The 26,234-nt window shown below is 38.0% G+C and overlaps 1 protein-coding gene across 4 annotated transcripts in view; it reads right to left on the bottom strand.

Moving 5' to 3' along the window:
• The window catches only part of LOC132378520 (lysine-specific histone demethylase 2), a 75,650-nt gene that overhangs the window by 35,924 nt on the left and 13,492 nt on the right, over positions 1 to 26,234 (bottom strand). For 3 of the 4 annotated variants that reach the window (XM_059945475.1, XM_059945477.1, XM_059945478.1), the window contains exons 4-11: positions 25,494 to 25,583; positions 24,449 to 24,560; positions 19,573 to 19,689; positions 13,700 to 13,738; positions 8,560 to 8,773; positions 7,750 to 7,934; positions 4,527 to 4,703; positions 4,168 to 4,242 (exon numbers count right to left, since the gene is read on the bottom strand). In XM_059945475.1, the coding sequence (XP_059801458.1) occupies positions 4,168 to 4,242; positions 4,527 to 4,703; positions 7,750 to 7,934; positions 8,560 to 8,773; positions 13,700 to 13,738; positions 19,573 to 19,689; positions 24,449 to 24,560; positions 25,494 to 25,583 (1,009 nt within the window). The remainder of the gene's footprint in view (positions 1 to 4,167; positions 4,243 to 4,526; positions 4,704 to 7,749; positions 7,935 to 8,559; positions 8,774 to 13,699; positions 13,739 to 19,572; positions 19,690 to 24,448; positions 24,561 to 25,493; positions 25,584 to 26,234) is intronic. The other variant, XM_059945476.1, reaches the window with a different exon arrangement.

The following is a 26,234-nucleotide window of genomic DNA, read 5'->3' on the forward strand; positions in this document are numbered from 1 at the left end:
TCCTAAAGAGAAAAGGCTTACAATCAAATAATAGCATTTGGCACCTTTTGTCCACCAAAGTATCTGCTGAGTGGTAGTGCATCTCAGTTCTTTAGTTACAGTGGAAAATAATTATTATGAATAATAGATCTGAAACATTCTCTCCTGTTTCTCTCTCCATAAAGCTGCCTGACCTGCTGACTATTTCAAATATCTTATGTTTCTATTTCAAATTATTAACATCTATTACTTTACCTTACAGGAAGGCTTTGGGAGTTCTTAGCAACAAGCAAATATTTCCCTATTTTTCATGAACTTACGCTATATAGAGCCACTATTGTTGCCACAGATGGAAAGAAAAAGATGCATCCTTCCCTTTTGTTTGTTTAGTTATGATTCTTCCTTAATAGGTGAGAAAGCAATCTTTCAGAAATTCCCAAAACATAGTCTGAACAAATGTACACTGACCATTTTAGAAACTTTTGTAAAATGCTGTCAAGTAACTGGTAAATCCTAATAATACAGTAATAGACATAGTTTTCCATCAGTTGCTAGTACCCCAGTTGTTTCAAGTCTGCCATGTAGCCCTGATCACTACAACCCGACCTTGCTGCAACAGTTTAACGCAGTCTTTGCCAGGCTCAGGGTTCTCTGAACTCTCTTGCAGGTATTATTCTCCACCCTTTCCCTATTTCAAGTCTACCTACTACCATCTAGAGCCCTATCCTTCATCTCACATGTGTCCAGCCATTTAATGCACCCAGTCCCCTATGGTCCAATCACCCTTCCAATTTCCAAGCCTTGTGGCTACAGCCTAGTGCTGGAGTCCTAAGATCTCAAATTTAGCTGATGATCCTGGCTCAACCTGGTACGCAAGCAATAGAATCAAATTGGTCAATTAGATCCTGTTCTAAGATGAGCAGTACCTAGTTCAAGTTTACTCACTTGGCATTCAGTAGTAAAATGTATTTGACATCGCTTTATATAGAGAAGCCAGCAAGTGGTAGTAGATGGCTGCCTCTCTGACTGGAGGCCTGTGGCTAGTGGCCTGCCAGAGGAAATGATGCTGGGTCCATTGTTATTCGTCATCTACATCAATGATGTGGATGATAATTTGGTAAACTAGATCAGCAAATTTGCAAATGACACTAAAACTGGGGATGTAGTGGACAGCGTAGAGGCTATCAAAGCTTGCAGCAGGATCTGAATCAGTTGGAAAAATGGACTGAAAAATGGCCAATGGAATTTAACGCAGACAAACGTGAGATGTTGCACTTTGGAAGGTCAAATCAGAATAGGACTTGCACAGTGAACAGCAAGGCACTGTGAAGTACTGTAGAACAAATGGATCTGGGAATACAGATTTATAATTCCTTGAAAGAGACAACACAAGTAGATAGGGTCTTAAACAGAATTTTTGGCACATTAGCCTTCATAAATCAAAGTATTGAGTTCAGATTGGTGAGGCCTAATTTGGTGTATCTTGTGCAGTCTTGGTCATCAATCTATCAATAAGATTGAAAATTTACAAGGATGTTGCTGGACTTAAGGACCTGAGTTATAGAGAAAGGTTGAATAAGTTAGGACCTCCTTCCCTGGAGTGTAGGAAAATAAGGGGAGAAGACAACAAATTTTAAGTGGTATGGACAGAGTAAATGCAAGCAGGCTTTTTCCTTTGAGGTTGGGCAGGACTAGAATTAGTCATAGGTTAAGGGTGAAAGGCAAAATATTTAAGGGAAACCTAGGGGCAACTTCTTCAGAGGATGATGCAATTGTGGAAATGACTGTCAGCAAAAGTGCTGGATATGGGTTTAATTTCAACATTTAAGAGAAATTTGGATAAGGACATGGGTGGAGAGGGATAGGGAGGGCCATGATCCAGGTGTGGATCAAGGGCACTAAGATAATGATTTGGCATGGAACTGATGGGCCAACTGGTCTGCTTTATGCTGTAGTACTCTAGGATTCTACTCAGACATGACAACAACTTTTAGCTTGGTAAATCTTACTAAGATATGGAAACTTGTATCTAGTTTGAAAGACTAGCTAATCATTATTCTGCCAACCACACTCATAGAGTCATATCTTCCAGACAACATGACAGTCCCTGGTTATAACCCACCCCAACAGAAATACCAGAGTGAGGTAACTTGGCATAAAGTCAGAACAAAGCATCCCTGGGAATGAAACAGAATCTCAATTAAGTCCAAAAACATCACATGAAACAGTTGATTACCACACACTAATTTATCCTTAATTGTCAAATGAAAAAAGAGGTAAGTACAGCATTTTGGATGGAGATGTGAAGATTAATTGCTAAAGGTATCGACCAACCAGATGAAGTTATAAAGCATGTAACAACCAAACTGAGACTGTGGCAGATGGTTGTGAACCAACAAGGACAGTACCAAAAGGAACAGGCATCTCAGCCTTTGTGGATATAAAGTTATCTGCATAAGGCAAACATCCTACTGTAAAGAGGGTTTCTTCTTTTTGTTAACTAGCAGGAATGCTAATTTACTGATAACGAGAATGGTATTCCTTTGTAAACCAAATGGGGATTAATGTTCTTTCTTCTGAGTCTGTAAGCTTTTGTTGACGGGCTTTTGGGCAGATCGGCGTGAGGGGGTCGAGAGAGAGGACGCAATGCTCTAAGCTGGGTGAGGATCGGACCCCAAAGGAGGGTCCGAGGCCGGGAGATTCTCCGAGGGGGGGGGGGGGATGAAGCTAGATGTGCTTGGTTGACCACTCGGAGGGTCCTGAGCTGTTTGGAGAGTCGAGGAGTTCGGAGGGTCCTGAGCTGCGAGTCGAGGAGTTCGGAGGGGATCGAATGGTGGCCAGAAGACTTCAGTAATTGAGCTCCAACGGTTGTGCACGAAGTGGTTTGGACTTTGATAAGTTTGGCGCCTTTTCTTTAATTTTCTCTTCATATATACTGTATCGTTATTAATCACTTAGTTATAGTAACCTTTATAAATTGTACTCATTTAATCGCTTATGGTGTACTGTCTGTTTTTGGGCGAGGCAGGGACATCACACAGCATCCACACCAGCTGATTACCCAGTTTGGCGGGGCCGAAGGCTGCTCCCCCTAGACGAGAACGAGCTGAGCGAGCCTGAGGCGAGCCAGGGGGTTACACTACATTACGCAACAAGCATTATCATCATGTTAAAAAGGAAAGACAGACAAATCTGGAAGTTCAATACTGGGCATTCATGCTTTATTCAGCATATCCCTCACTATTCCAGTCAAACCACAGGACCAATTGAGATGCACTGAAGAGTTCAAAGTGGATGTCAGGAAAAGTGTTAAGTTTGTGTAGAAATGAGGTTCCAAACTGACGAATCTGCAATATGGGACATGTGTGCTAACTACTGAAAGCAACATGCTTGCTTTGAAGTGTCTATTTTCAAGATATAGTTCAGCAGATTTTGTATAGTCCCGTAGTTTTTTTCTGTATCCATTGCTCTCAGGTGATTTATAAACAAATTGAACTGGCTGAGGATTGGCTTCTGCAATGGTAGTTTTCACAAGTTGGCTGCAATAGATCATCAATGCAATAATTCTAGGTGAAGGCAATAGAAAATAGCTTGCTTTTTGAAACAATTTCAATTTTCATCCTCAGTGCAGCATCCAAAACCACTGGCGACCAAAACTGGCAGGATTGCAGAATTTTATTTAGTAACTGTGAGACTATTTAGTTATGCCTGCTCCATGCTGTTTTTGTTCTTTGTGTGGATGAAGTCTTGTGTTGTCACTTCATGCTTAATTGGTTTTGCTCTCAGCATCAAATTTCACTCAACTATATTTCAGTGAAGATCGACAACTATTTAAAGGAGGAAGGTGGACTGCGTTAAGGGATGCAATTCCAAAACTTAGGATGTTGCAAGATGAAAGCAGCACTAAAGATGCAGCAATTAAATTCAGAAATGGCAAACATGCAGGAGCAAGAGAAATATTATCAAAGAATGCTACAGAACCAACGAAAATTTCAGAGATAAAAAAGGGACTTAAGCCAGACCTCTGAGGCAGGCAACAACAAGATTTCACATGCACTGATTTTCTTTTCAACACTACCTAGTTTAATTAACACAAATTAGGTCTATTTCATTAATATGATTATATCAGTCAGTAGAATAAGGTGTTCGTGCTCAAAATCTAGGTGAAATTTTAAAAAGCTGTCTTACCTTAATTCCAAAATTCTGTAGCTGCCGTGCAGCTGCTAAGCCTGCAGCACCAGCACCAACAACAATAACATTTTTCTGCAGAAAAGAAAAACATAAAGATCTTAACTGACAATCAGCTGTTTATTCTTTGCTAATTTTGAATACCTAAAGTCAAATTGAACATATTCTCTCAGTAAGATCGCATCCAGAGTAAACCATAACTCTAAACAGCAAATAATTCTTTGAATGGTATTTGACCTTTGTTTTCATCAGTAATAAAAAAGATCAACTCAGAATACAACTATTTTCCTAAAATCCCTAAGCTTAAGTTTTTAAAAAAACCTATATGAAGACCAAAGAAAAGAAATAAACAGTCTAACCTTATGATAACAGCTGGGCAGGAGCGGATGGTCAGGACTAATTGTCAGGACCCCAGTATTAACTAAGCCCTTTCTTGTAACAAAGTGTAAAATCTTCTCCACTTCTACTACACAGCGAATACGAACAAGTCCTCGAACAACTACGTGGTTTGCACATTTCTGAGGGGTGAGAACCTCCTGCAAATGAAAGGCAAAAGGAAAGGAAATAATATTGCAACATGATTAAACAGCTGGAGTAAGTCACTCAATCTATCGCTCAAATTGTTTCATTAACAGCTCTTTTGAATTCCAGTTTCTAGCCATTTATCTGGATCCTTTCATATTAGTGCTTACTTCTCAACTTCTCATTAAGCATGTATCATTCATAACAGTTGTAAACTTCAATATAGCTTTATTAATCTCGTAAAGCTTTCACTACGAAATATAAATAAGCAATTTACAAGTGCTGCAGTAAAGGTTAAACTAATGTACAATTAGTACAATTATTTCCATAATCATTGACTGGTAATCATAAAAGGTATCCCAAAATCATTTTATATACTTAGACAGCTAATATGCAAAGAATAGATCTGACACCAAAGGGAACATGATAACACAATCATATTTAAGACAAATCTGTAACTTAGACATACAAGGAGCACTACTCTTCAATTTTAAGGGACATAATTAACAATGAGATGTGTTCTAAAAAAAGAGGCTCAATAAAATCAAACCCACACCACCACCTCAATGGATATCATTTGGTTAAGAAAATTGGGGGAAATAAAAACAAGTGGCAAAATGATGATCATCATTAGTTAGTGAATGCTGGATATTCTTGCTGAATAACTCAATGGAGTATAAACACAGAAAAGGCTAGGGGGATGGGCAGGCAGGTAATGTCTGTAGAGAGAGAAACAAGAGTTAATGCTTCAGGTTCACCAGAGCTTAAACATTGGTGGGAAAGTGCATATAGAGAACAAAGGATAGAGAAAGTGCGATAGGATGGAGCCTAATGTTGTGTAGGTGCCACCTACAAGAGGAAAATGAATACGTTCCTTATACCTGATCTGCCTGAGGTTGTATGAATAAAGGAAGAAGGATGAGAGCAGTTCGAGAACAAAAAATACATGTGAAACTGTGTGATGCAGAAATTTGAGATAAAAAAGAAAGCTGGAAATACTCGGGAAATACTTAGATTATCAAGTAGCATCTGTGGACAGTGGAAAAGAGTTAATGCTGCAGGTAGATTATCTGGCAAAATAAAAACACAGAAATGCTAGAAAACATGCCTGAAGTTGAGCCGTGTCTGCACAGAGAAAAAGAGTTAACACTTCAGGTTAATGACTCTGTTAGTAGTTTCTGTTTAATTTATTTATAACATCAGCATTTGCTTTTTAAGACAATGAAGTACCAATTTTAAAAAGAATGAAAAAAAGGTTCAACTTTGCTGTTTAGTCTATCACCAAAACAGAGCACAGCATCATTGTCTTCATTAATCTGCATTAACAGGATTGCTGATTACTATCAACACAAGAAATCCTCAGTTACCGGTAGAGTAACCTTCTCGGTTAACAATCAAGTGGGGACCAAGAGCAAACAAATTTATTCAATTCCAACTGTTTCCAAATATGTATTAACCACGCTACATGTCATTATTAACCATTTCTCACATTTCTGATATCAAGCTGAGAGAACAAACGCAGACTGTGAAAACACACAAAAATGTTTGCAATTTATAAAAACAGTATTGTAACAACAAATTGAAGATTGTTCTGCGGTGGTTCTGATGCCTTCAAAGACACTCTTAAATATAAATCATATGTTGAGTGAATCTACCAGCTACAGAACCTATTTCCTCTGTTCTAATCACACAACTTAACATTAACTAAAGAACAAAAAAAAAGAACGTCAGATGCAGTGTTCTTTTAGGCTTGCATATTTACTTTGAAACACATGATGTAAACTGTACACAAATACACACTAATATTCTGAGAAAATACCAACCGGTCACACATGTGCATGTATGTATAGTATATGCATACTATGTACTTGTCCTTAAAGACAGCCACAAAACAAAGAAACCCAATAGAACACATTAAAAAAGACAGTCATACACCTAAAGTGCAGAAAAAGAAAATAAATGAGGCAAGCAATGAAAAGAAAGAAAATAACATTCAGAACTGAAGTTCATGAAAGTGAGTCCACAGCCATGAAGCTAGTTATCACTGCAGCCAGACCAGGAGCCCATAGTTGTAAGCCTCAGTTCAGCACAGAGACGAGTAAACTTTGCCAAGCAGCAAACTGAACATTTGTCCCTGCCTCTTCTCCACCCCCAACACCCTGACCTTTTCAATCTGGCCTGGTGCTTATACTGGCCAAACCTTGGGTTGTTCCTCACTTTTGGACCCAGGCCCTACAGCTTTCTTATGCTCTTGAGCCTGAGCCCCACCCACCTCAATTCAGCCTCACCTCGGCACTGCTGTCTGAAATGTCTGAAGTCCGCTCCAGCAATGGCCATACTTTGTACCATTCTCAGTTCTCAGGCCCACGCCCCAACCCCACTGCCACAACTGTCCTGCACCTTCTAGACTTCAGTTCACACTGCAAAAATACCAAGTTGTACAGGTGATTTAACAGCTCAACTCCAAAAGTGAAGTTACAAGCTATCGATTGCAATAATTTTCAAAAAAGATTTGATTAATAAAGTAGCTAATTGTTTTGCCTGCTACCAGCAAGTCAGCACTGTGCCTCACCAATGCCATCTTAAACCAGTCAACATAACAAGTTGAGTTAATTACAGTTTATTTGCCTTGTGCATTAGTAATGTCATCTGTTTTTATTCTAGAAAGTCTTATATGCAAGCAGCCATCTGCATCACTAGTCAGAATCAGAGGGTAACAATTAGCCTTATAATCCTCATATATCAAATGAAGTGGGTGTGAAATAAAGGCACAAAATAACATCTCCGAGTGTTGCAAATGGGAACAATCCTTTTCTGTTACAAGTACAAATAACATACAATATGACTGGAAGATAATGTGCCTCATATTCAATGGTTCTAAGACTCGTATACAGAACAACCTTGTGTAAAATCAAACTTATATAAGGGACCATACCTCAGAACATATGGGTAACATCAAGAAATAAGGGATTGAGTGAGAAAAGCAGAGAGAAAAAAATGAAATGAAGGGGTCAGTTGGTGCAAAATGAAATCTAACAATGTTATCAACACAAGGCTTACTTTGCAATTAATGCTCCAAAGAGCCAATATCAGATTTCGCAATGCTAAGTACATTGTAGGATCCCGGGAATATTCAGGGAATTCATACAGCTCATCGAGTTCCATCACATCTGGCCTCACACAAAGAGCCTTTCCACACTCATTGGGTTGATAGAAAGGTTGGAAGTAAGGACTCATTCCTGCAACTGACCACAACAGATTCAGTTAGTCCAAATTTATTGATCAGATACATGGGTAATTTAAGCAATTCTATTTCCCTAACTGCTGCTATGAATAAATCAGATTGAATACAGTTTGAATAGGATTTAAAATTATGAAGTTTCATAAATAGATTCAAATTAGCATTTCCACTTTAACACTGTTCTCCATTATTTAATGAATGCAGTGCATTTAATAAGATCATTCTATCAAAAATGTACATTAACATTTATTCATGCAGTGTTAATTTTCAATCACATCTGATACAAACTTAAGGAATAACTGACCCCGATAACCTTTTCCCAATCCTACATAATCTAGCTATTTTACAATGCATGCTCATGCTTTGTCTTTTTCCCAGGTTCATTGTGGTTGCAATTTAACATCCAATCTTGTGTTCCCATTCTCTCTACATTATGTTTTCCTGTTTGTCTTCTTTCAATTGGCATGAAAACCAACTGTTAAGGTATAACCAGCCTAAGAAGTTCTTATTTTCATGAAAATGCCCAAATACTGCACCAGAAACTAACAGAATATGGCTCGCACAAAGTCAAGATCTGTGAATAAAGATTAAGCTTATATTATCAAATTTTAATTTAATTAACAACTTGCCAGGTGATTGAACATTGCTTTTGCTATGATCTGATGAATTCATCTTCAGACTGGAGTACTCATTGTGGTAACGGTTAGTATTGGCACAGGAGGGACTCATGCCCACACAGTCTGGATAGTAAGCACCAAGAAAGGGGGCAGCTGGGCTGTCCTTCAGTAGTGGAGGCACAATGAGCATTGAGTACCACTTGCTATCTTCAACTTCACCCACTCGCTGAAAAATAATATGATTTAAGAAAGTTATCTGAAAATTTGTTTGTGTGTAGGGCTGAATCAGTATTTATAAAGAAGCAATGGAGCCAGAAGTAATCATTATTTGAAGTTCAAAGGAAATGACCATCAATTCAATTTAAAAATATTCATCATAACCTGGGCCCCTTCCTCCTTCCCTTTCTCCTATGGTCCACTCTCTTTCTCCTATCAGATTCCTTCTTCAGTCCTTGACCTTTTCCACCCACCTGGCTTCATCTATCACCTTCCTGCTAGCCTCCTTCCCCTCCCCCCATCTTTTTTTATTCTGGCATCTTCCCACCTCCTCCCCAGTCCCAAAGAAGGGCTTCAGCCCGAAATGTTCACTGTTAATTCAGTTCCATAGATGCTGCCTGACCTACTGAGTTCATCCAGCATTTTTGTGTGAGTTGCTTTGAATTTCCAGCATCTGCAGACTTTCTCATGTTCCTCTTAACTTTTCTGATATTTATAATTAGAACTTATACTATCAATTCTGAGCAATTTAGTACAGAAAGTGACTGGAACTTCAAAAGAAGTCAAGAAATTTGCATTACTCATGCTTTACTGACATTCATAATGATTCTTTGTTTCAATGGAATTGTAACTTTTTTCATGAGTTCTCTGCCATGCAACTTGCAAGGCAATTCAATCACATTACATTGACTTTCATACACATTACTGAAAAAGGCAAAGTTTCCCAAAGTACAGAACTACAATTTTATTTTTCAGGTTTAAATGCACCTTTTTGGAAATTAAATCACACCTTATGTTTCAAAGTACAAAGTATGTATACAGAATACAACTGAGATTCACAGGTAGCCATCAAACAAAAAAAAAACACCATGGAACGCTTTCAAGAAAACATAATGCAATCAATATTCAGAAAGAGAATATATTGCGCAAATGAACAACACAGAGAATGTCAAGTATCAAACCAGGAGTTCAGCAGTATTCAGTGCTGTTCAAATCTGCACTATGCCACTAATCCACTGCTGGCCACAGGGCCATTCTTCACCAAAGTACCCCAGTCCGTATCAATTGCCCTAATCAAACTGCTCAAAAAAAGCAAAAAAAAAGTAACCAGAATCCAACCATGCAACAAGATCTTCAAAGTCCCCCAAAACAAGACCACAGCCGTGCTGATCAATCCTTGCAGTATGGAACCCAAGGCTCCTGCACTTCCCTCCAACAGCAAATAGCAAGAGGGAGAGAAAGACCAGTCAAACACAAGCAGATGGCACCAAATACCCACCCATCCTCTGCTCTCATCCTCATCAACTTCAAATTTGCTCGATACTTCAGAGCGAACCAAAGGAATTGATTATGGGCTCATGTGCTATCTCCAGGCTACTAGGCCTCCAGGTTACACTCTAGTCCAAACTTCACCAAACTCTCTCGGAATCAACAAAGCTCAGGTTGCTCAATCGGCCCCCAAAAGACACCATCAAAATGTAAATCACAGTTTCCAATCACACGCAACTTAGTAGTAGAATCATATTTGAAAGAAATAAAAGTAGTTTCATGAATTGTCTGCAGGACATCGCCAACAGTTACATTGTTTGCTGGTTCCTTCTTACTTGTGCAAAAATCAGTTTTTCCACATCAGACATGCACATAGTGATGATATTTCAAATGCAACATTCACTTAGAGCAATTCGAGGAGAAATTAGGACACGTTGATACAAAGTGAGTCCTTTGTTGGATGCTTTACATTATGCTTTTTTAAAAAAAAAATGAAGGCCTTCCCAGGAAATGAACTTTAGTAAGTTTGTTTGCACTATTTGCCCGCTGGCTCTCCGTCATTCAAACAAAGAACATCCAACACAAGACCTCTCAAATTTGCATCATCTTTTACACATTTTGTGGAAAAAGGGTCAGCAAAAGGGTTAATGAATAAGTAGCTAACCCGCATATTTCTATTTCAACTTTGTAACCTAATGTCCTAAGCTTAGACCTGCAGATATAGTCTTTCATAATCAGGACGCAGCACTAAGTACAGATGGCCAAAAAGAGGAACATGCACTATGATTTAGTCACTTATCTGTCCTATGATTAAGAATATCTTGTGCTACAGATATACGGGTCCACAATCCCTTATCCAAAATCCTTGGGGACAGTTGCATTTCAGAATTCAGAATTTTTCAGATTTCAGAAAATTGATAATTATATTGATAATTAACCTGTTTCAGTGCAGGTGGACTGTAGGACCCAGGGGAGCTCCAGACCTACGCATATCCTCCTGTATACTTTAAATCACCTTTAGACTACTTATAATATCTAATACAATGCAAATGCTATGTAAATAGTTGTTATACTGTATTGTTTAGGGAGTAATGACAAGAAAAAAAGTCTGTACATGCTCAAACATCAAGTGCTGGAGAGAGAACTTTCGGGTTTTCCCGATCCGCGCTCTTTTACAAATACTATTTATTACAATTTATTTATAGAGTAATATACTGATAAATGAAACAGTGGGATAATTACAGGCCATAAATATACTAGTACATTTTATTTCCAACAAAAACATTCAATAAAACATAAAAATATACAGCTTCAAACGAACCAAATCAAACACATGGTAAATGACTTATTGGAATAAATGTAGAATGTAAATACAGTGAAATTAAACACAAAGTCAACAGTGAACACAAAATATCAGTGAACAGCAAATGCACGTGTAACCAGTACGAGTGCTGAGCCACAACTGACGTCTGGCGGCCTCTGCTAGTGCTGCCACATCACACCTGAGTGACGTCAGGTGGTGGCGCGCCAAACAAGCCTTGTTATGACACACTCCTTGCTCCACAAAAAAAAAATTTGTATTTCGAAGCTTTTCAGATTTCAGATAAGGGATTGTGCTACTTATTTGTTCCTGTTTACGTATAACTGCTTGTGTAACACATTAACTTGCATGCTAGTATTTGCCTGTTCATCAGTATAAGCATCTGCTGAAATTGCTCTGCATCTCAGAGCCTTGCACACTTCTGCTGGCTCTTCATTATATCATGCTGAATCACCATGTGGTCTGGTCATTTTTTCTTCAACACATTTGCATTAACTTATCCTCACCTGGGTAGAACAGCGTTCCTTTACCCAAAAACATCCATCCACCCATTCCCCCAAACAACTGAATATCAAATCTGACCTCCCCACACAAGGATCATTCCATCTATGCACCAATCCTCCCATCCATTCCTCTCTCATTAAATGTCTACATGTTTTTGTGTGAGGCTCATTGGGAATGCCCAGGAAGTAGTTGTTCAGTAATAGCCCAGGAAAGAAAAAATAGTAGAAAGAAACGGAAGCAAAATGTAAAACTTTCCATCCAGAATTTTCCAATCATGAAAGGCTGCAAGTTAAAAAAAAAGTCATTAGGTTACAAAACTAATGTCTGCATTAGTGTTCAGATTTACCATCAAAGTTTCTTGAACCTAATGCATCTTCCTCCCATGGTATACAATGTGATCAGCTCCAATGAAGTCTATACGTAATCACCATATTCTGTTCTTAATGATTAACTCTGCTCTATGCTAGTTCATTAGTACCCAAGCATTCATATTACCAAAAGTCTTGAAAATAAAAAATAAATGTGGAAGCTGGAAATATGAAATAAAAATAACAGAAAATGCTAGAGAAGCTTAGCTTAGGAAGCTTAGGACAGCATCCATGGTACAAGATACAAATCCCATTTCAGAACACCCGAAATATTTGAACATCAGAACTGAGGAAAGAAATTAGTTTTGAGACAGAACACAGAACAAAAGGGCATCTGTAATAAGGTGAAACCACTGAGTGTGAACATAGCGCAAGGGACAGATGAGAATCATGCTGGTGAGCGGAGAATTTCAAGGTTGGCTTTCCTAGAAGGGAGGTGTCAGTTAATTTAACAGTAAATTATTTTTTTAAAAAAACAGTAGATGCTGGAAATATAAAATAAAACCACGAAATTACGCGAAAAACTCAATGGCAGAACCTTTAATAGCAATCTTAGGGTCCAAGTCCATAGCTCCCTGCAATGCAAGTAGATAGAATGGCAAAGAAAGCATACAGCATACTAGCATCAGGGTTAAGATATTGAGTAAAAAAATCAGGAAGTCAGCTGTATAAAGCTCTGGCTAGTATTGTGTGTGGTTCTGGTCACTGAATAGCTGAATATTCTACATTACATGCTTCTCTTTGCAAAGATGCTCAAGATTTCTATCTGCCCCTTTTATCTTGTTTATTTTCAGCAGTTTCACCCAATTACAGACATTCCTTTTGTTCAACTACCTTCTCCCCACTTCTCAAACATTAAATGATTCTTTTTCCACAGATACGTAACTTTATGTTTCTTAGTATCTTCTGATTTTAGTGAATACGTATATCCTATGTGGAGAGTCTCATATTACCTACCTGACATAAAGTTAACCAAAATTTTGTGACCATATCCTCTCATTGAATAGCTACTAGGGGGGCAGAGAGTTTTAGAAGCGGGCTAGTAACACTTCGATTATCACCGCTCACCACAATTCCACTATTATCACTCAGCATGTCCTGAACTAATTTTCAAATTCCTCAGTGTCCTCACCCTCCATATCACTGGGGTTTTCTTTCTCTTCAAAGCCCTTTATAATCATGCTGCTTCCCAACTCTGATGCACATTTCCAATTTTAATCCATTATTGGTAAACCTTGCTTTCATCTGAGATCTTGAACTTCCTCCCTAAACTATTCTTGCTTTAATTCTTATAAGATTATTACTCTAACAAAATTTTTGGACATAGTGTCTTTTTATGAATCAATGACAAATTCTATTTGTTTATGCTGTCGCAAAGCACCTTTGGCAAATTTCACGATGCACTACATAAATGCACATGTTGAGTTCACTCCTTGGTGCTACAAAGTTCCTGGGTTCACTCATTAGTTCTTACCATATCTTCAGACAATGAACAGGGGTCTGTATTTTCAACCTGGATAGAAGCAAAAGAAGACATTTAAATAAAAACACAAGGATGCAAATAAAAACAAAACCCGAAGCAGTATAAATGATTTCTTATTTAAAATTGTGTCCACATTCCCATCTGATCAGCACGTTCTCCAACTATATTTCCTCAACCTACACATCAACCTTCACCTTTGCTCAGTTCACAGATGATACAAAGATTGGTGGTGCTGTACAGTGTAGAAGATTATGAAAGGATGCAGCAAGATGTACAAAAGTTGCAGATATGGGTAGTGAAATAGCAGCTGGAATCGTTACACTTTAGGAAATCAAATGCAAAAGGATACCACGCTGTAATGCTAAAACCCATGGTGTTGATGTGCAGAGGAACCTTGGGGTCCAAATCCATAGCCCTCTGTAATAACTGCACAGATTAATAGGATGGTAAAGATGTATTGTATAGTTGCCTTTGTTAGTCAAACCACTGAAATCAAGAGTCTAGAAATTATGTGGTAGCTTAATAAAACTCTAGTTAGGATAAATTTAGAGTATTACATTCAATTCTGGTCCCATCATATTAAAGAAGTGGAGGCTTTGGAGAGGGTGCAGAAGAAATTTACTAGGACGATGCTTGGATTAAAGGGTATGTGCTATAAGGAGAAGTCTGACAAACCTGAGCTATTTTCTCTGAAATATCAATGGCTGAGAGAACTGATAAAGATTTATATGAGACAGAGACAGTGGGTACTTTTCCCTCAAAATGTCTAATACAAGAGGACCCACATTTCAAGTGAGAAGTGGCAAGTTCAAGAGGTGGTGTATAGGACAAGTTTTATTTTCAACACTGAGTGTGGAAGGTGTCTGGAATGCACTGCTGGTGTGGTGGAAGCAAATATGATAGAGATTTTAGAGGCTTGTACATTGGCATGTGAACATGCAAGGAACAAGTGAGACATGATCATTGTGTAGTTAGAGAGATTAGCTTAGTTAGGCATTTAATTATCATATTAACTAGTTTTGCACAACATGTGCTGTACTGTTCTATGTTCAGTTTCTCCCCAGTTTTGACTTTTAACATGGTTAAAGAATTTAATAAAATTTCATCTTAATCCACCAGAAAGAAGTTAGTTTGGAGGAAGTTAGTTTGGCTTAAGTTGGAGGAAGAAATTGCTGCATATGTAGCCAAAGTTAATGTGCTAAGGGCTTCAAGTATAGCAAGTGCTAAAAATGCTCCAGTAGGACAGTCCTATGGTGTGAATTCTATATTGAAAAACCACAGAGGAAAATAAAAACACTCAATGTCAATGTTGGTTCATTTGTTCCTCAAATGTTTGAGATGTACAAAACTCCTAAGAGCTAGTTCAGGGTGGTTACTCTCACCTGCACTAATGAGGCACTCTGTACCTATGTCATATCCAATAGCTCGAAGTGCTCATGGGGACTTAAAGCATGGAAACACTCTCATTTCAGATGATAAATGTCAGAACAGTATCATTGACATTATGAGGAAGCAAAATGAAATAGCAACTTTATTGGCAAAATACATTTCACTTTTGCCTAAAGGGGAGATACAAATCTTTTTTTGTCCATCTATTGCAGTATCAAGCATTCATGAAGGCTTTTGAAAACAGTGTTGAAGGCAAGACTGATAGCCACAGCAACTGCCTCTATATCCTTGAACGATACATCAGGGTTGCCCTAGAGAACTTGTCAGCAGTTGCCAGGTTAGATAAAAGCTAAGGCTTTATTACAGGAATATTTTTGGTAATTGCATGCACCTACATGCAAAAGGCTTTTTCTTGGGTATCTATCAAATCTGAAGACATGTAAGCTCTTCAAAACCACAGTCCTTTTCTTCAAGGCTGTTGCAATGACATGGAAGTATGCCTGCCAATATGTTGATTTTCGTAAAGAAATTGCCTTATATGCTTATGGACAAATGGAGAACAATGATCTGTAAACTTTAGAAAGGGTAATCCATAAAATCACTGATTTTATTGAAAGGCCAGTAAAGATTGCAACAGACCCGATAGTTGGGAATATACAGAATGATCCATACCTGGAAAAGTCAAAGATATGAACAAAACTAAATGATCACACTAAGGCTAAAGGAAACAGCTTTGACCATTGTGAGAAGTAATGCTAAAACTGAACCTAGAACTATTGGAAGGGAAATGGTCTCATCAGCCAATGGGATTTGTCTGTTCTGTAAGGATGAATAACAGTGGATTTGTGCCCTCAGCTGGAGTAAAGGGTTCATAGTGAGAAGGTTGCCTTCCTAAAGGAAAATGGTGTCTGCTTTGGCTGTTTGTGTACAGGACGCATCAGCAAGGACTGCAAGAACCATCATTTATGCAAGGTATGCAGAGGCAAGTCTCCCAGCATAATTCATATTCACACTAACGAAAAGAGTCCAGAATCAAAACAAACTCTGAAGGAATCAGACAAAGCAGTGAGTAGTGCTCTGGCATCTAATGACTTTACAGGGGCTGGTGATCATGATTGTAAACTTCCAATAATTCCAGTACAAGTGAAATCTAAGAAGGGTAACAAAAGCAGTGGTTACTTATGCTTAGTATCTTTCCTTTCAGTTAGTCCTGACAAGGGTCTCGGCCCGAAACATCTCCTTATAGATGCTGCCTAGCCTGCTGTGTTCCACCAACATTTTGTGTGTGTTGTTTGAATTTCCAGCATCTGCCGATTTCCTCGTGGTTATTTATGCTTTCCTAGATCTCAGGAATATAGCAGTTTTCTGCACAGTGGGCCTCATGAACAAGCTCAACCTCACAGGAAAAAGGACACTCATTCTCATGCACCATGGATCAAGAGAATCTTGCAAATAGCTACACTGTTTCAAGATTGGAAGTGGCTGGCTTACATGGTGAAAACTATTGAGAATTATCTAATATTTATACACAGGAAAGTATATCTGGGACATTCAAGGACAAAAGGGACCTTCAGGGGTGGTCTCACCTGAGACATTTCATCTTCCAGAGATTGATTCGGAAATTGAGCTGCTGACAGGGGCAAGTGTGGCTAAAGCATTGGAAACAATGCAAGGGATTCACTGTGCTAATAATTGACCTTATGCAATCAGAACAATGTTTGGTTAGACTAAGAAAGGACCACTGAAAGGAGACAAAGGTGTCAGGTTACTTAGCTTGAGCTGACAGTTAACAAGATCTCAGTTTTGAACTTGGATGAGCTTTGACAGTGGCAATTCGAAGCAGGCTTTCCTGAATGCAGTCAAGATGAACAACCTGCTTTCTCAAGAGAAAAGACAAGCTCAAGGAGCTGGTTTTGAATTCTGCAAAACTGTCTCCACCTAGAACTTGCACGCCTAACAGCAGTGAAAACCAAGCTATTGGCACAACAAAGGAAGCCCTGAACACCACCAGAGATGGAGGATCTTCATTAATTCTCTAAATGCCAGTAGTATAATGAGCAGTAAGTAAGACATTGTGCTGATAGTTGATGACAGCACCTCAAAACACATGGGATCATGGGAAGAGTCATTAAAGACTTTCCAGACAGAAGAGGATTTGTGCAGCAGGTAAGCATTCAGACAAAGACCAGCTGTCTGAACAGGCCTATAACCAAGATCTGTCTTCTACAGGAGGCAGAAATTTGAAGAAATACAGTTCTAGAAGCTTCATCTTTGACTTGAAAGAGAACTGTAGTAACAATCACTCTGTACTGGTCTAAGTGCTGGTAACCTCTAGCCTAGATGACTTATGTGAATTAACTGGAAGAAGAAAAAGGGCACTTTTATAAATGTTAAGATGCTTATTATCTTTGAAGATTTCACATTTTATTTTAGTAGAATGTAGTTCTAATTATTATAGTGTAACAATTAGGGGCTGGGATGCAGGAGCCATGTATCAATTTTCCTGTCTGTGTTGTGCATTTACTCTGAATAATTTCCCATGTGGGTTTGGGTGTAGTACAGTAGAAGCAAATGAGCATAGTTATGTATTCATGCTTTGTTAGTTCATTTTAGTTTAGTTGAACAGCCAACCGGGGAATGATATTATTTTGTTGACTGCTAACTTCACTTAGTTGTGCTTGTTTTACTATTTCTAATATTGCTATAAAATCATTTGTCTTTGCTTGTTTTGTAATAAATGATAGAACATGCTTTTTTCAATGAGGAATCTAGTTATTCTGGAAATACATCATACAGTATCAACTACCATACTCAAGACTCTCTGCGGTTTTGGTTTGTTTTCAAGTAACCACTACTTAGTTTTATACACTCAATGTATCTTCTTGCTTCAATATTTTTGCTATTTTCTGAAAATATTTTAGAAAATGTGGAAGCCAGAACAAACTCAATCTACAATCATATTAATACTTCAGGCAATTATTCATTCACAAGACAAAACTTTTTGCAAAGCAAACCGTACCAAAGTAATGATCAAGATGGAAATCTTATTTACAACAGCTACAAATGTTAAAAATGAGTAAATTACCAAAAGGTAAAAATTAAGAACTACAACAGAAACATTGGAAAAACACAGCCAGTCAAATAGCATCTGTGAACAAAGAAATTAATTGACATTTTGCCTCAATGAAGTGGAAAAACAGAAATAGATAGGAAAACATACATTCACTTATAAGAATGAAAATTAGCTCCAGACAAGCAAGAAAAATGACTTCTCCTTTAATAATAAAATAATGTAATTAACTGTAAGTAATATTTTGAGCAAAGACACAAGTATCATTTGGAGTAAGGGTAGGATTTTTGTTGAATTACTTCAACTTTTTAGGAAATGTCAGCTTCAATGGATTATGGTGAACCCTATTACATTTTTGCTTAGATTTCAGTATGGGTTTGACAAAAATTGCTGTGAATGATATACATTATATTTAAAACACTGAAGATATAGGCTAAAAACATGGTTTATAAATGTAGTTGAGCTTCTGTCAGGATTACATAAAATTAAGAAATTTCTGAATGGAATGCTCAAGGAGCTGTATTGGACCACCACTGTTTTCTATTGACATGATTGGATTGAACTCAGAATTGCAATACAGATTTAATTTTCAGGTGGAACTAAAAGAGTCTTAGCAATTACAGTATCCAAAGTGCTTAAGCAATTCACAGTAATGCCAAAGCCGCCAAAATGTTAAATGACCATAGTTCCCATGATATAAGAATCAAATTATATAGTGGTTAGATCAAACCACACCTGGAGTAAGATATTGAGATCTTCTCATCTTGGCACAAACACATTCAAACACACGCAGTAGTGTGAAGAAAATACAGAAGATCAGCAGTTTTACGAAAAATCTGAACCAAGAAGAAAATGCAGAAAAGTGAACACATTGGTTTACCCCTACAGTGTTACCTAGTGTCTCTCCTACCTTAATATACTTGGGGCCCATCCCTTTCGTTTTTGTCATCTGTCCTAATACTTGTGTTAAACTGTATGCTCTTTATAAGTATTTTACTGCATTTTATGTACCAAATGCCTGATGACACTGAACAGAGAACTCAAATGTAATCTTATAAGAAAAAAGTAGAATTAAAAAGGCCAGTCTGAAAATATGCATAATAGGCATAAATAGCAAAAGCAGAACAGCATTTTGTCTATTTGTGTAACTGCAACTAACATGGAAATCAAAATGCTAAGTACTTCATCAGAGATCAATAGATTAAATACATTATTGAATAGGACCCAGATATCATTTTTAAAAACATCTAGATATTTCAGTGGAAAGATTTAAAAGTTCTGACCCAAAATGAAGCTCTGAATAAAGCTCAATATCTTAGTAGATGGTAAGGCACTTCTGTTCAGCTACAAAATGGATGAGAAATACTGTTTATCAGTAAGCTGAATGACACATATTACTCTTCACCTTAACTGTATTATGAGTTTTCATGCCACAATGGTATGTTTTTGCTGATGCTGCAGTCATCTGGATATCCCTTGTTAATTGGCGCCATTTTGCACAATCAGGCTTTGTACATTGAACCTGTAACAATTAATTACATTGGAATCAATTAGTACAGAAACATTAGTTTATTTAAGAATATTAATTTGCCCAATATCATTAGAACTACAGCTCAACTGCACATTCCAAATGTATGAAATTTTCCATTTTAGGTGACAACAGAAAAGTCAATGGAGTGGTCACAACCGCTGGTACAGTGACAGACTTCAATTATTTAAAAAATTAAATCCAGTAATAATCCAAAGTTCTAAACATTCTAAGGATGTCCTAGAAAACTATGCCTTTGGGTTTCTTTCTCCCAATTAAGTGATGCAAATATTACAAATTTTTTTCTATAATTCAAATTCTTAACTCCAATTGGAAGTTCAAAGTAAATTTGCTATCAAAGCACATCTAAGTCACCATATACAACCCTGAGATTCATTTTCTTGCAGCACATTCAATAAATCCATTAACAGAATCAAAGAAAGACCACTTGGGTGTTCAACCAGTGTGCAAAAGACAAACTGTGCAAATACAAAAGAAATAAGTTATTTAAAAAAAAGTAATAAATACCAAGAACATAAATGAAGAGTTTTTGAAAATGAGTACATAGGTGTGGGAACACTTCAAAGATGGGGCAAGTGATCCCCCTTGGATCAATGGCTGCTGAATGAGGGGTATAACTGTTCTTGAACCTGGTGTTATGAGTCGTGAGGCTCCTGTACCTGCTTCCTGATGGCAGTAGCAAGAAAGCATGTCCTGGGTGGTGGGGGATCTTGATGATGGATGCTGCTTTCCTACAACCATGTTTCGTGTAGATGTGCTCAATGATGGGGAGAGATTTACAATGATGGACTAGCCTGTATCCTCTACTTTTTGTAGGATTTTCCATTCGAGGGCACTGGTGTTTTCATACCAGGCTATGATGCAGCCAGTCAATATACTCTCCACCAAGGATCTACAAAAGCCTTCAACATTTTAGACGTCATGCCAAATTTTCACAAACTCCTAAGGAAGTAGAGGCACTGCCGTACTTACTTTGTAATTGCACTTAGATGCTGGGCCAAGGGCAGGTCTTCCGAAAGAGAATTTAAGCTTGCTGATCTGCTTCACCTCTGATCCTTCAATGAGGACTGGCTCAAAGACCTCGAGTTTTCTTCTCCTGAAATGAATAAACAGCCACTTCCTCTTGCTGACAATGTGCAAGAGGTTGGTGTTATGACACCGCTTTGCCAGATTTTCAATCTCCCTTCTATATGCTGATTCATAACCACTTTTGACTCAGCCTATGACAAGGGTGTCATCAACAAACTTCATGGCACTGGAGCTGTGCTTAGCCATACAGTCATAAGTGGAAAGTGACTAGAGTAGAAAGCTAAGCATACAATCTTTTGGTGCACCTGTGCTTATGGAGATTGTGCAGGAGATGTTGTTGCCAATCCAAACTGTCTGGGGTCTGCATGTTAGGAAATTTAAGGTCCAATGAATGCAGAGCTGTAACTGATAAAGAGCATCCTGTTATATAATCTTTGCTGTCCAGATGTTCCAGGATTGAGTGAAGAACCAATGAGATGACATCTGTTATAGTTCTTTTGCTCCAGTAGACTAATTGGAGTAGATCCAAGTCTCTTCTCAGGCAGGAGTTGGTTTCATCACCAACCTCTCAAAATACTTCACTGTAAATGCAAGTACTACAGGACGATAGTCATTGACGCTGGTTACCACATTCTTCTTAGGTGCCAGTATAATTGAAGCCTGCTTGAAGTAACTGGGTATCTCACACTGCCGAAGTGAGAGGTTAAAGATCTCACTGAACACTCCAGCCTGTTGGTCACAGTTTTTTAGCACTTGGACAGGTACCGCGTCTAGGCCAGATGCTTTTCATGGGTTCACCCTCCTGAAAGCTGTGCGCACAAAGTTCAAAGTAAAATTTATTATCAGAGTACATACATATCACCACATACAACCCTGAGATTCTTTTTCTGTGGGCTTACTTAGCAAATCCATAGAAGAATAGTTATAAACATCCGGAACTTAACTGTAAACAAACTGTTCAAATGCAGATGTAAATAAATAACAATAAATAATGTGCATGAAATAACAATATGACAGAGTCTTTATGAGTGTAGCTATCTCCTTTTGTTCAAGAGCCCGATGGTTGATGGGTAGTAACTGTTCTTGAACAGGCTAGCGTGAATCCTGAGGCCCCTGTACCTTCTACCAGATAGCAGCAGCAAGAAATGAGCATGGTCTGGGTGGGCAAGATCTTTGATGATCGATGCTTTTTTGTTACAGCAACATGTGTTTTTACCTGTGTTGTACTGGGCTGAATCCATTATATTTTATAGGATTTTCCACAAAGACATTGGTGTTCCCATACTCAGGCTGTAATACAGCCAATTAGCATACTTTCCACCACACATCAAGTTTACCAAGGTTTTTGATGAAATGCCAAAGCTCCGCAGACTCCTAGGGAAGCACAGGTGCTGTCATGCTTTCTTCACAATAATACTTATGTGATGGGTCCAGGACAGGTCCTCTGAGATACTGACACCCAGGAATTTAAGGTTACTGACCTTCTCTACCTCAGATCCTCCAATGAATACTGGCTCATGGACCTCTGGTTTCCCTCTCCTGAAGTCTACAATCAGTTCCTTGGTCTTATTGGCTCGAATAAGAGGTTATTGGTATCATACCACTTAACCAAGTTTACAATCTAACTCCTGTATAATGATTCATCACCCGTTGTTACAGTCCACAACAGTGATGTCGTTAGCAAGCTTATAAATGGTGTTGGAGCTTTACTTAGCTCATAAGTGTAAAACAAGTAGAACAGGAGGCTAAGTACATATCCCTCTGGTGCTCCTGTGCTGAGGAGTTGTTTTTGCCAAATTGAACTGACTGGGGTTTACAGGTGAGGAAATCCAGGATCCAATTGCACAAGGGAGCATTGAGGCTCAGGTCTTCCAGTTTACTGATTAGTTTTGAGAAGTAATGTTGTTAAAAGCAGAGTTCTGACGTTGGCCTCAGAGACTGAAATCACAGGATCATTGGGGCTGTGTGAGTTGCATGATGGTTCCTCCATGTTTTGATGGTCAACGCCAGCAAAGAAAAAATTGAGCTCATCTGGAAGGAAACCCTGTTGTCACCCATGTCACTTGATTTCACTTTTTAAGAGGTGATAGTATTTAATCTCTGCCACAACTGTCGAACATCGCTTGTTGAATCAAATTTAGTCCGGAGTTGCCACTTTGCCCATGAAATGGTGTTCCGGAGATTGTACTTGGATCTCTTGCAACTTTCTTGGTCACCAGACTTGAATGATCTGGCCCTCAGCAGACAGCGGATCTCATAGTTCATGCAGAGCTTTTTGAACCAAAGGGGATAATTTCACTCAACATCATAATTGTTCCCACACCTATGGACTCACTTTCAAGGACTCTTCATCTTATGTTCTCTTTATTGCTTATTATTTACTATTATAATCTTTTACTTTTAGTATTTTAAGTTTGCTGTCTTCTGCACAAGGGTTGGGGAAGACAAAGTTATTTTGTAGGGATACACTCATCTACAACAGTTTTAATAAAGTCCATGACAAGCATGATATATTCATTCAGATCCCCAGATGAATCCTTGAGCACGGCCTAATCCACTGACTTGAAGCAGTTCCAGAGCCGCTCCTCTGCCTCATGACCAACTCTTTGTTATCCTAATCTTTAGAGCTTTGCTCTTTAGTCTCTCCCTGCATACAGGTAGCAGGACAGCCAAGTGATCCAATTTTTAAAAATGGCTTTCCTCAATAGTAGTCTAGTGTGTTGTGACCTTTGGTGTCATAGATTATATTTGATGGTAATTGGGTAGGGTTTTCTTCAATAAGCCTGGTTGAAGATCCCAACTATGATTGGAAATGCATCGGGATGGACTGTTTATTGTTCTGAGACAGCATCATGCAGTATCTCAAACGCTTGATCTTAGTCAACCGCTGGTGATATGTGAACTGCAGTCAGAAATATGAAGAACTCCCTAGGTAAAAGAACGGATGGCATTTGACTATTAGGTGTTCAAGGTCGGGGGGACACAAGTTTGACAAAACCTCCACAATGGGGCACCATTGAAAGCTTATTATGAAACACACACCTCCATCTTTTACCTTTTCCAAATTAGCGGTTCAGTCCATTCAGTAATTGAGATGCCTTCTAGTCTTACAGCTGTCTTGCTCAGACATAGTAAACAACAATCTCTCATTTCTCTCCTATACAGGTCCTTAACTATTTTCTCCAGTAACTGTATACTTGCTAAGGTGCTGGGTAGATGGGGTCTCAGCCCTCTGCATTCCACCTTGGCTTGGAGTCCCCCCCCACCCCCAATCCCTCACCTACTTCACTACTGGCCATGGCAATGAACTCCCATCTGCTTAAAGGTGCTGCTCTTGTTCAGTCCAAAGAGTTCATCAGAAGATCGTGAAACTTGTACCTGTAGATCATTAGGTTGATTTAAAAGTACAATGCTCAAAGGGAAATTGCATACTGCAGAAGAGGTATGGTTCACCAGCGCCATCTTGCCACTAACCAGCCCTTGATATTTACAGCAGTAAAATATTCTCTTTCATTTAGTCAGGTATATGCTTTAGAAATTATCCCAAGCAAAAGCAGCTCATTTTCATGGATTAATTCTGCAACTTTACCTCACATAGTTTTAACAGCTTCATTGCAAACTAAATAAAACATTTTTGTACCTTCTGGTGCAATTTGAAATCAGAATATGAATTTGAATATTAGCTTTTATTTGTGGAACTTACCCAGAAAGGAACCAATTGATCAGCCATGAATGCTTTCAGGCTCGGCTCACTTTTGCCATTGCTGGTCCAAATTCTTTTCCAGGTAGCATATTTTTCATATCCATCTTTGTGGCTGAGGAAAATTTAACAATAAACATAACAATATGCATTAGGAAAATGTCTACATTATTGCAAACATGAATAAGTTCATGAAACTCATAACCAACTATCAGTCAGAAATCCAAAATATTAAGCAGTGAGTTCACCAGTCTCATTTCCCACGCTCCCTTTAAATTCACCAGAATCGTTAGAAAATTCATCAATTACCATCGAACATCTAAAATATTTTAAAGGATATTAAGCTGTTGTATGTCACAAGTCCCCAAATAAAAACATTGCACATTTTTCTAACAATTCATGACTTTATTTAAAATCTTAAACACCACTAGACTCCCAAAACATTCCATCAATAAATTTCAGCAAATTTTAAATTTCGTTGTTGCCGTGTGAGCAGAAAATGACAGTAATGTGTTATTTCACAATAATATTTGTCACTGAAATATTGGAAACAGATGATCACGAACTGTTTATAGAATTTCTAACATTACATGCAATTCAATAAATATTTTTGTGAGTAGGAAATGGGAGTTTTGCTTTGCAATAATTGAAGCACATAAAATTCTGAAGGTATGTTTACATTCCACATCAAGTTCTATGGCAATGAGGTCACCATTTTATTGTCAATAAAATCTGGCAAATTGCACCAAGTTACTTGCACAATTGCAAGTAGCCCAGGCAAATGTCCATTTTCAAATGAGTATTTCGACCCAAGTTCTGAAAGTGCTAAAATCAATTAGCACCTTACAAGCACAGAGCAAATCTCTAAAGCACATCATTTTGAAAAAACTGACTTTAAAAATAAGTACGAGCACAAGGAAGAAGTCTAAATAAAACATTTTATCATGTCCTTCAAGACAGGTTTAAAAACAGAATTGCCTGAAAGTTCTCAAAGGTATGATAACATTTTAAAAAAGAGGTAATTTTAAAAAAATCTCTAGAAATTTACCTGCGGTAACAATGGTCAAAGCACTCATTACAGAAATGTTCTCCACAAGATAAATGGTACCAACGTGATGTGTAACCATTTTTTGCACACCTAAAATGAAACATATATTTCAAATTTCAAATTTCCAACCCAATAAATTTTCAAAGTTGAGAACTACCATAGGTGCCTAACAAATTGAAGGAAGAGGTAATTATGTGTGATAAAGGAAACTAGGAAGCAACACCTCCAAAAATGTAGAACAAAGTTCCTAGCTATAGGGTGGAAATGAATATAGAGACATAGAGGGTGGAGTCTTGGTGATAGATGAAGAGCCACTGCAAAGCCGCAGGAGTACAGATGGGTGAACAAAATTTGGTGAGGTGCTGGACATGACCAGCAGGGCATAAGTGTATAGAGGTTGGAAAACTGGAGGTGATCAGGAGAACGTAATCAAAGTTGAATCCTTAAGTAAAGGCATGGATAAAATTGGTGAAAATTAAAAGATAAAATAGTCATTTTTAAATCAACACTAAGCCCAAGGAGCTTGTCATTATCGTTAACATGCTGGTTCAGTGGAAATGATCAAGAAATCTCCCCGGAGTTGTCACGAGAAAATTACAATTGTAATAGGGCTTAAGATATTTGCATTAAAGGATGGTCAACTCTTCAGCATACATTTGAAATAAATTTTAATTTAAGTATTTATTTGCAAATTAAGGCAATATATTGATTGAGAACATGAAGGAGAAGAATAACATTGTT

This window comes from Hypanus sabinus, chromosome 20, assembly GCF_030144855.1.
Source record: "Hypanus sabinus isolate sHypSab1 chromosome 20, sHypSab1.hap1, whole genome shotgun sequence".
Classification (NCBI taxonomy): Eukaryota; Metazoa; Chordata; class Chondrichthyes; order Myliobatiformes; family Dasyatidae; genus Hypanus; species Hypanus sabinus.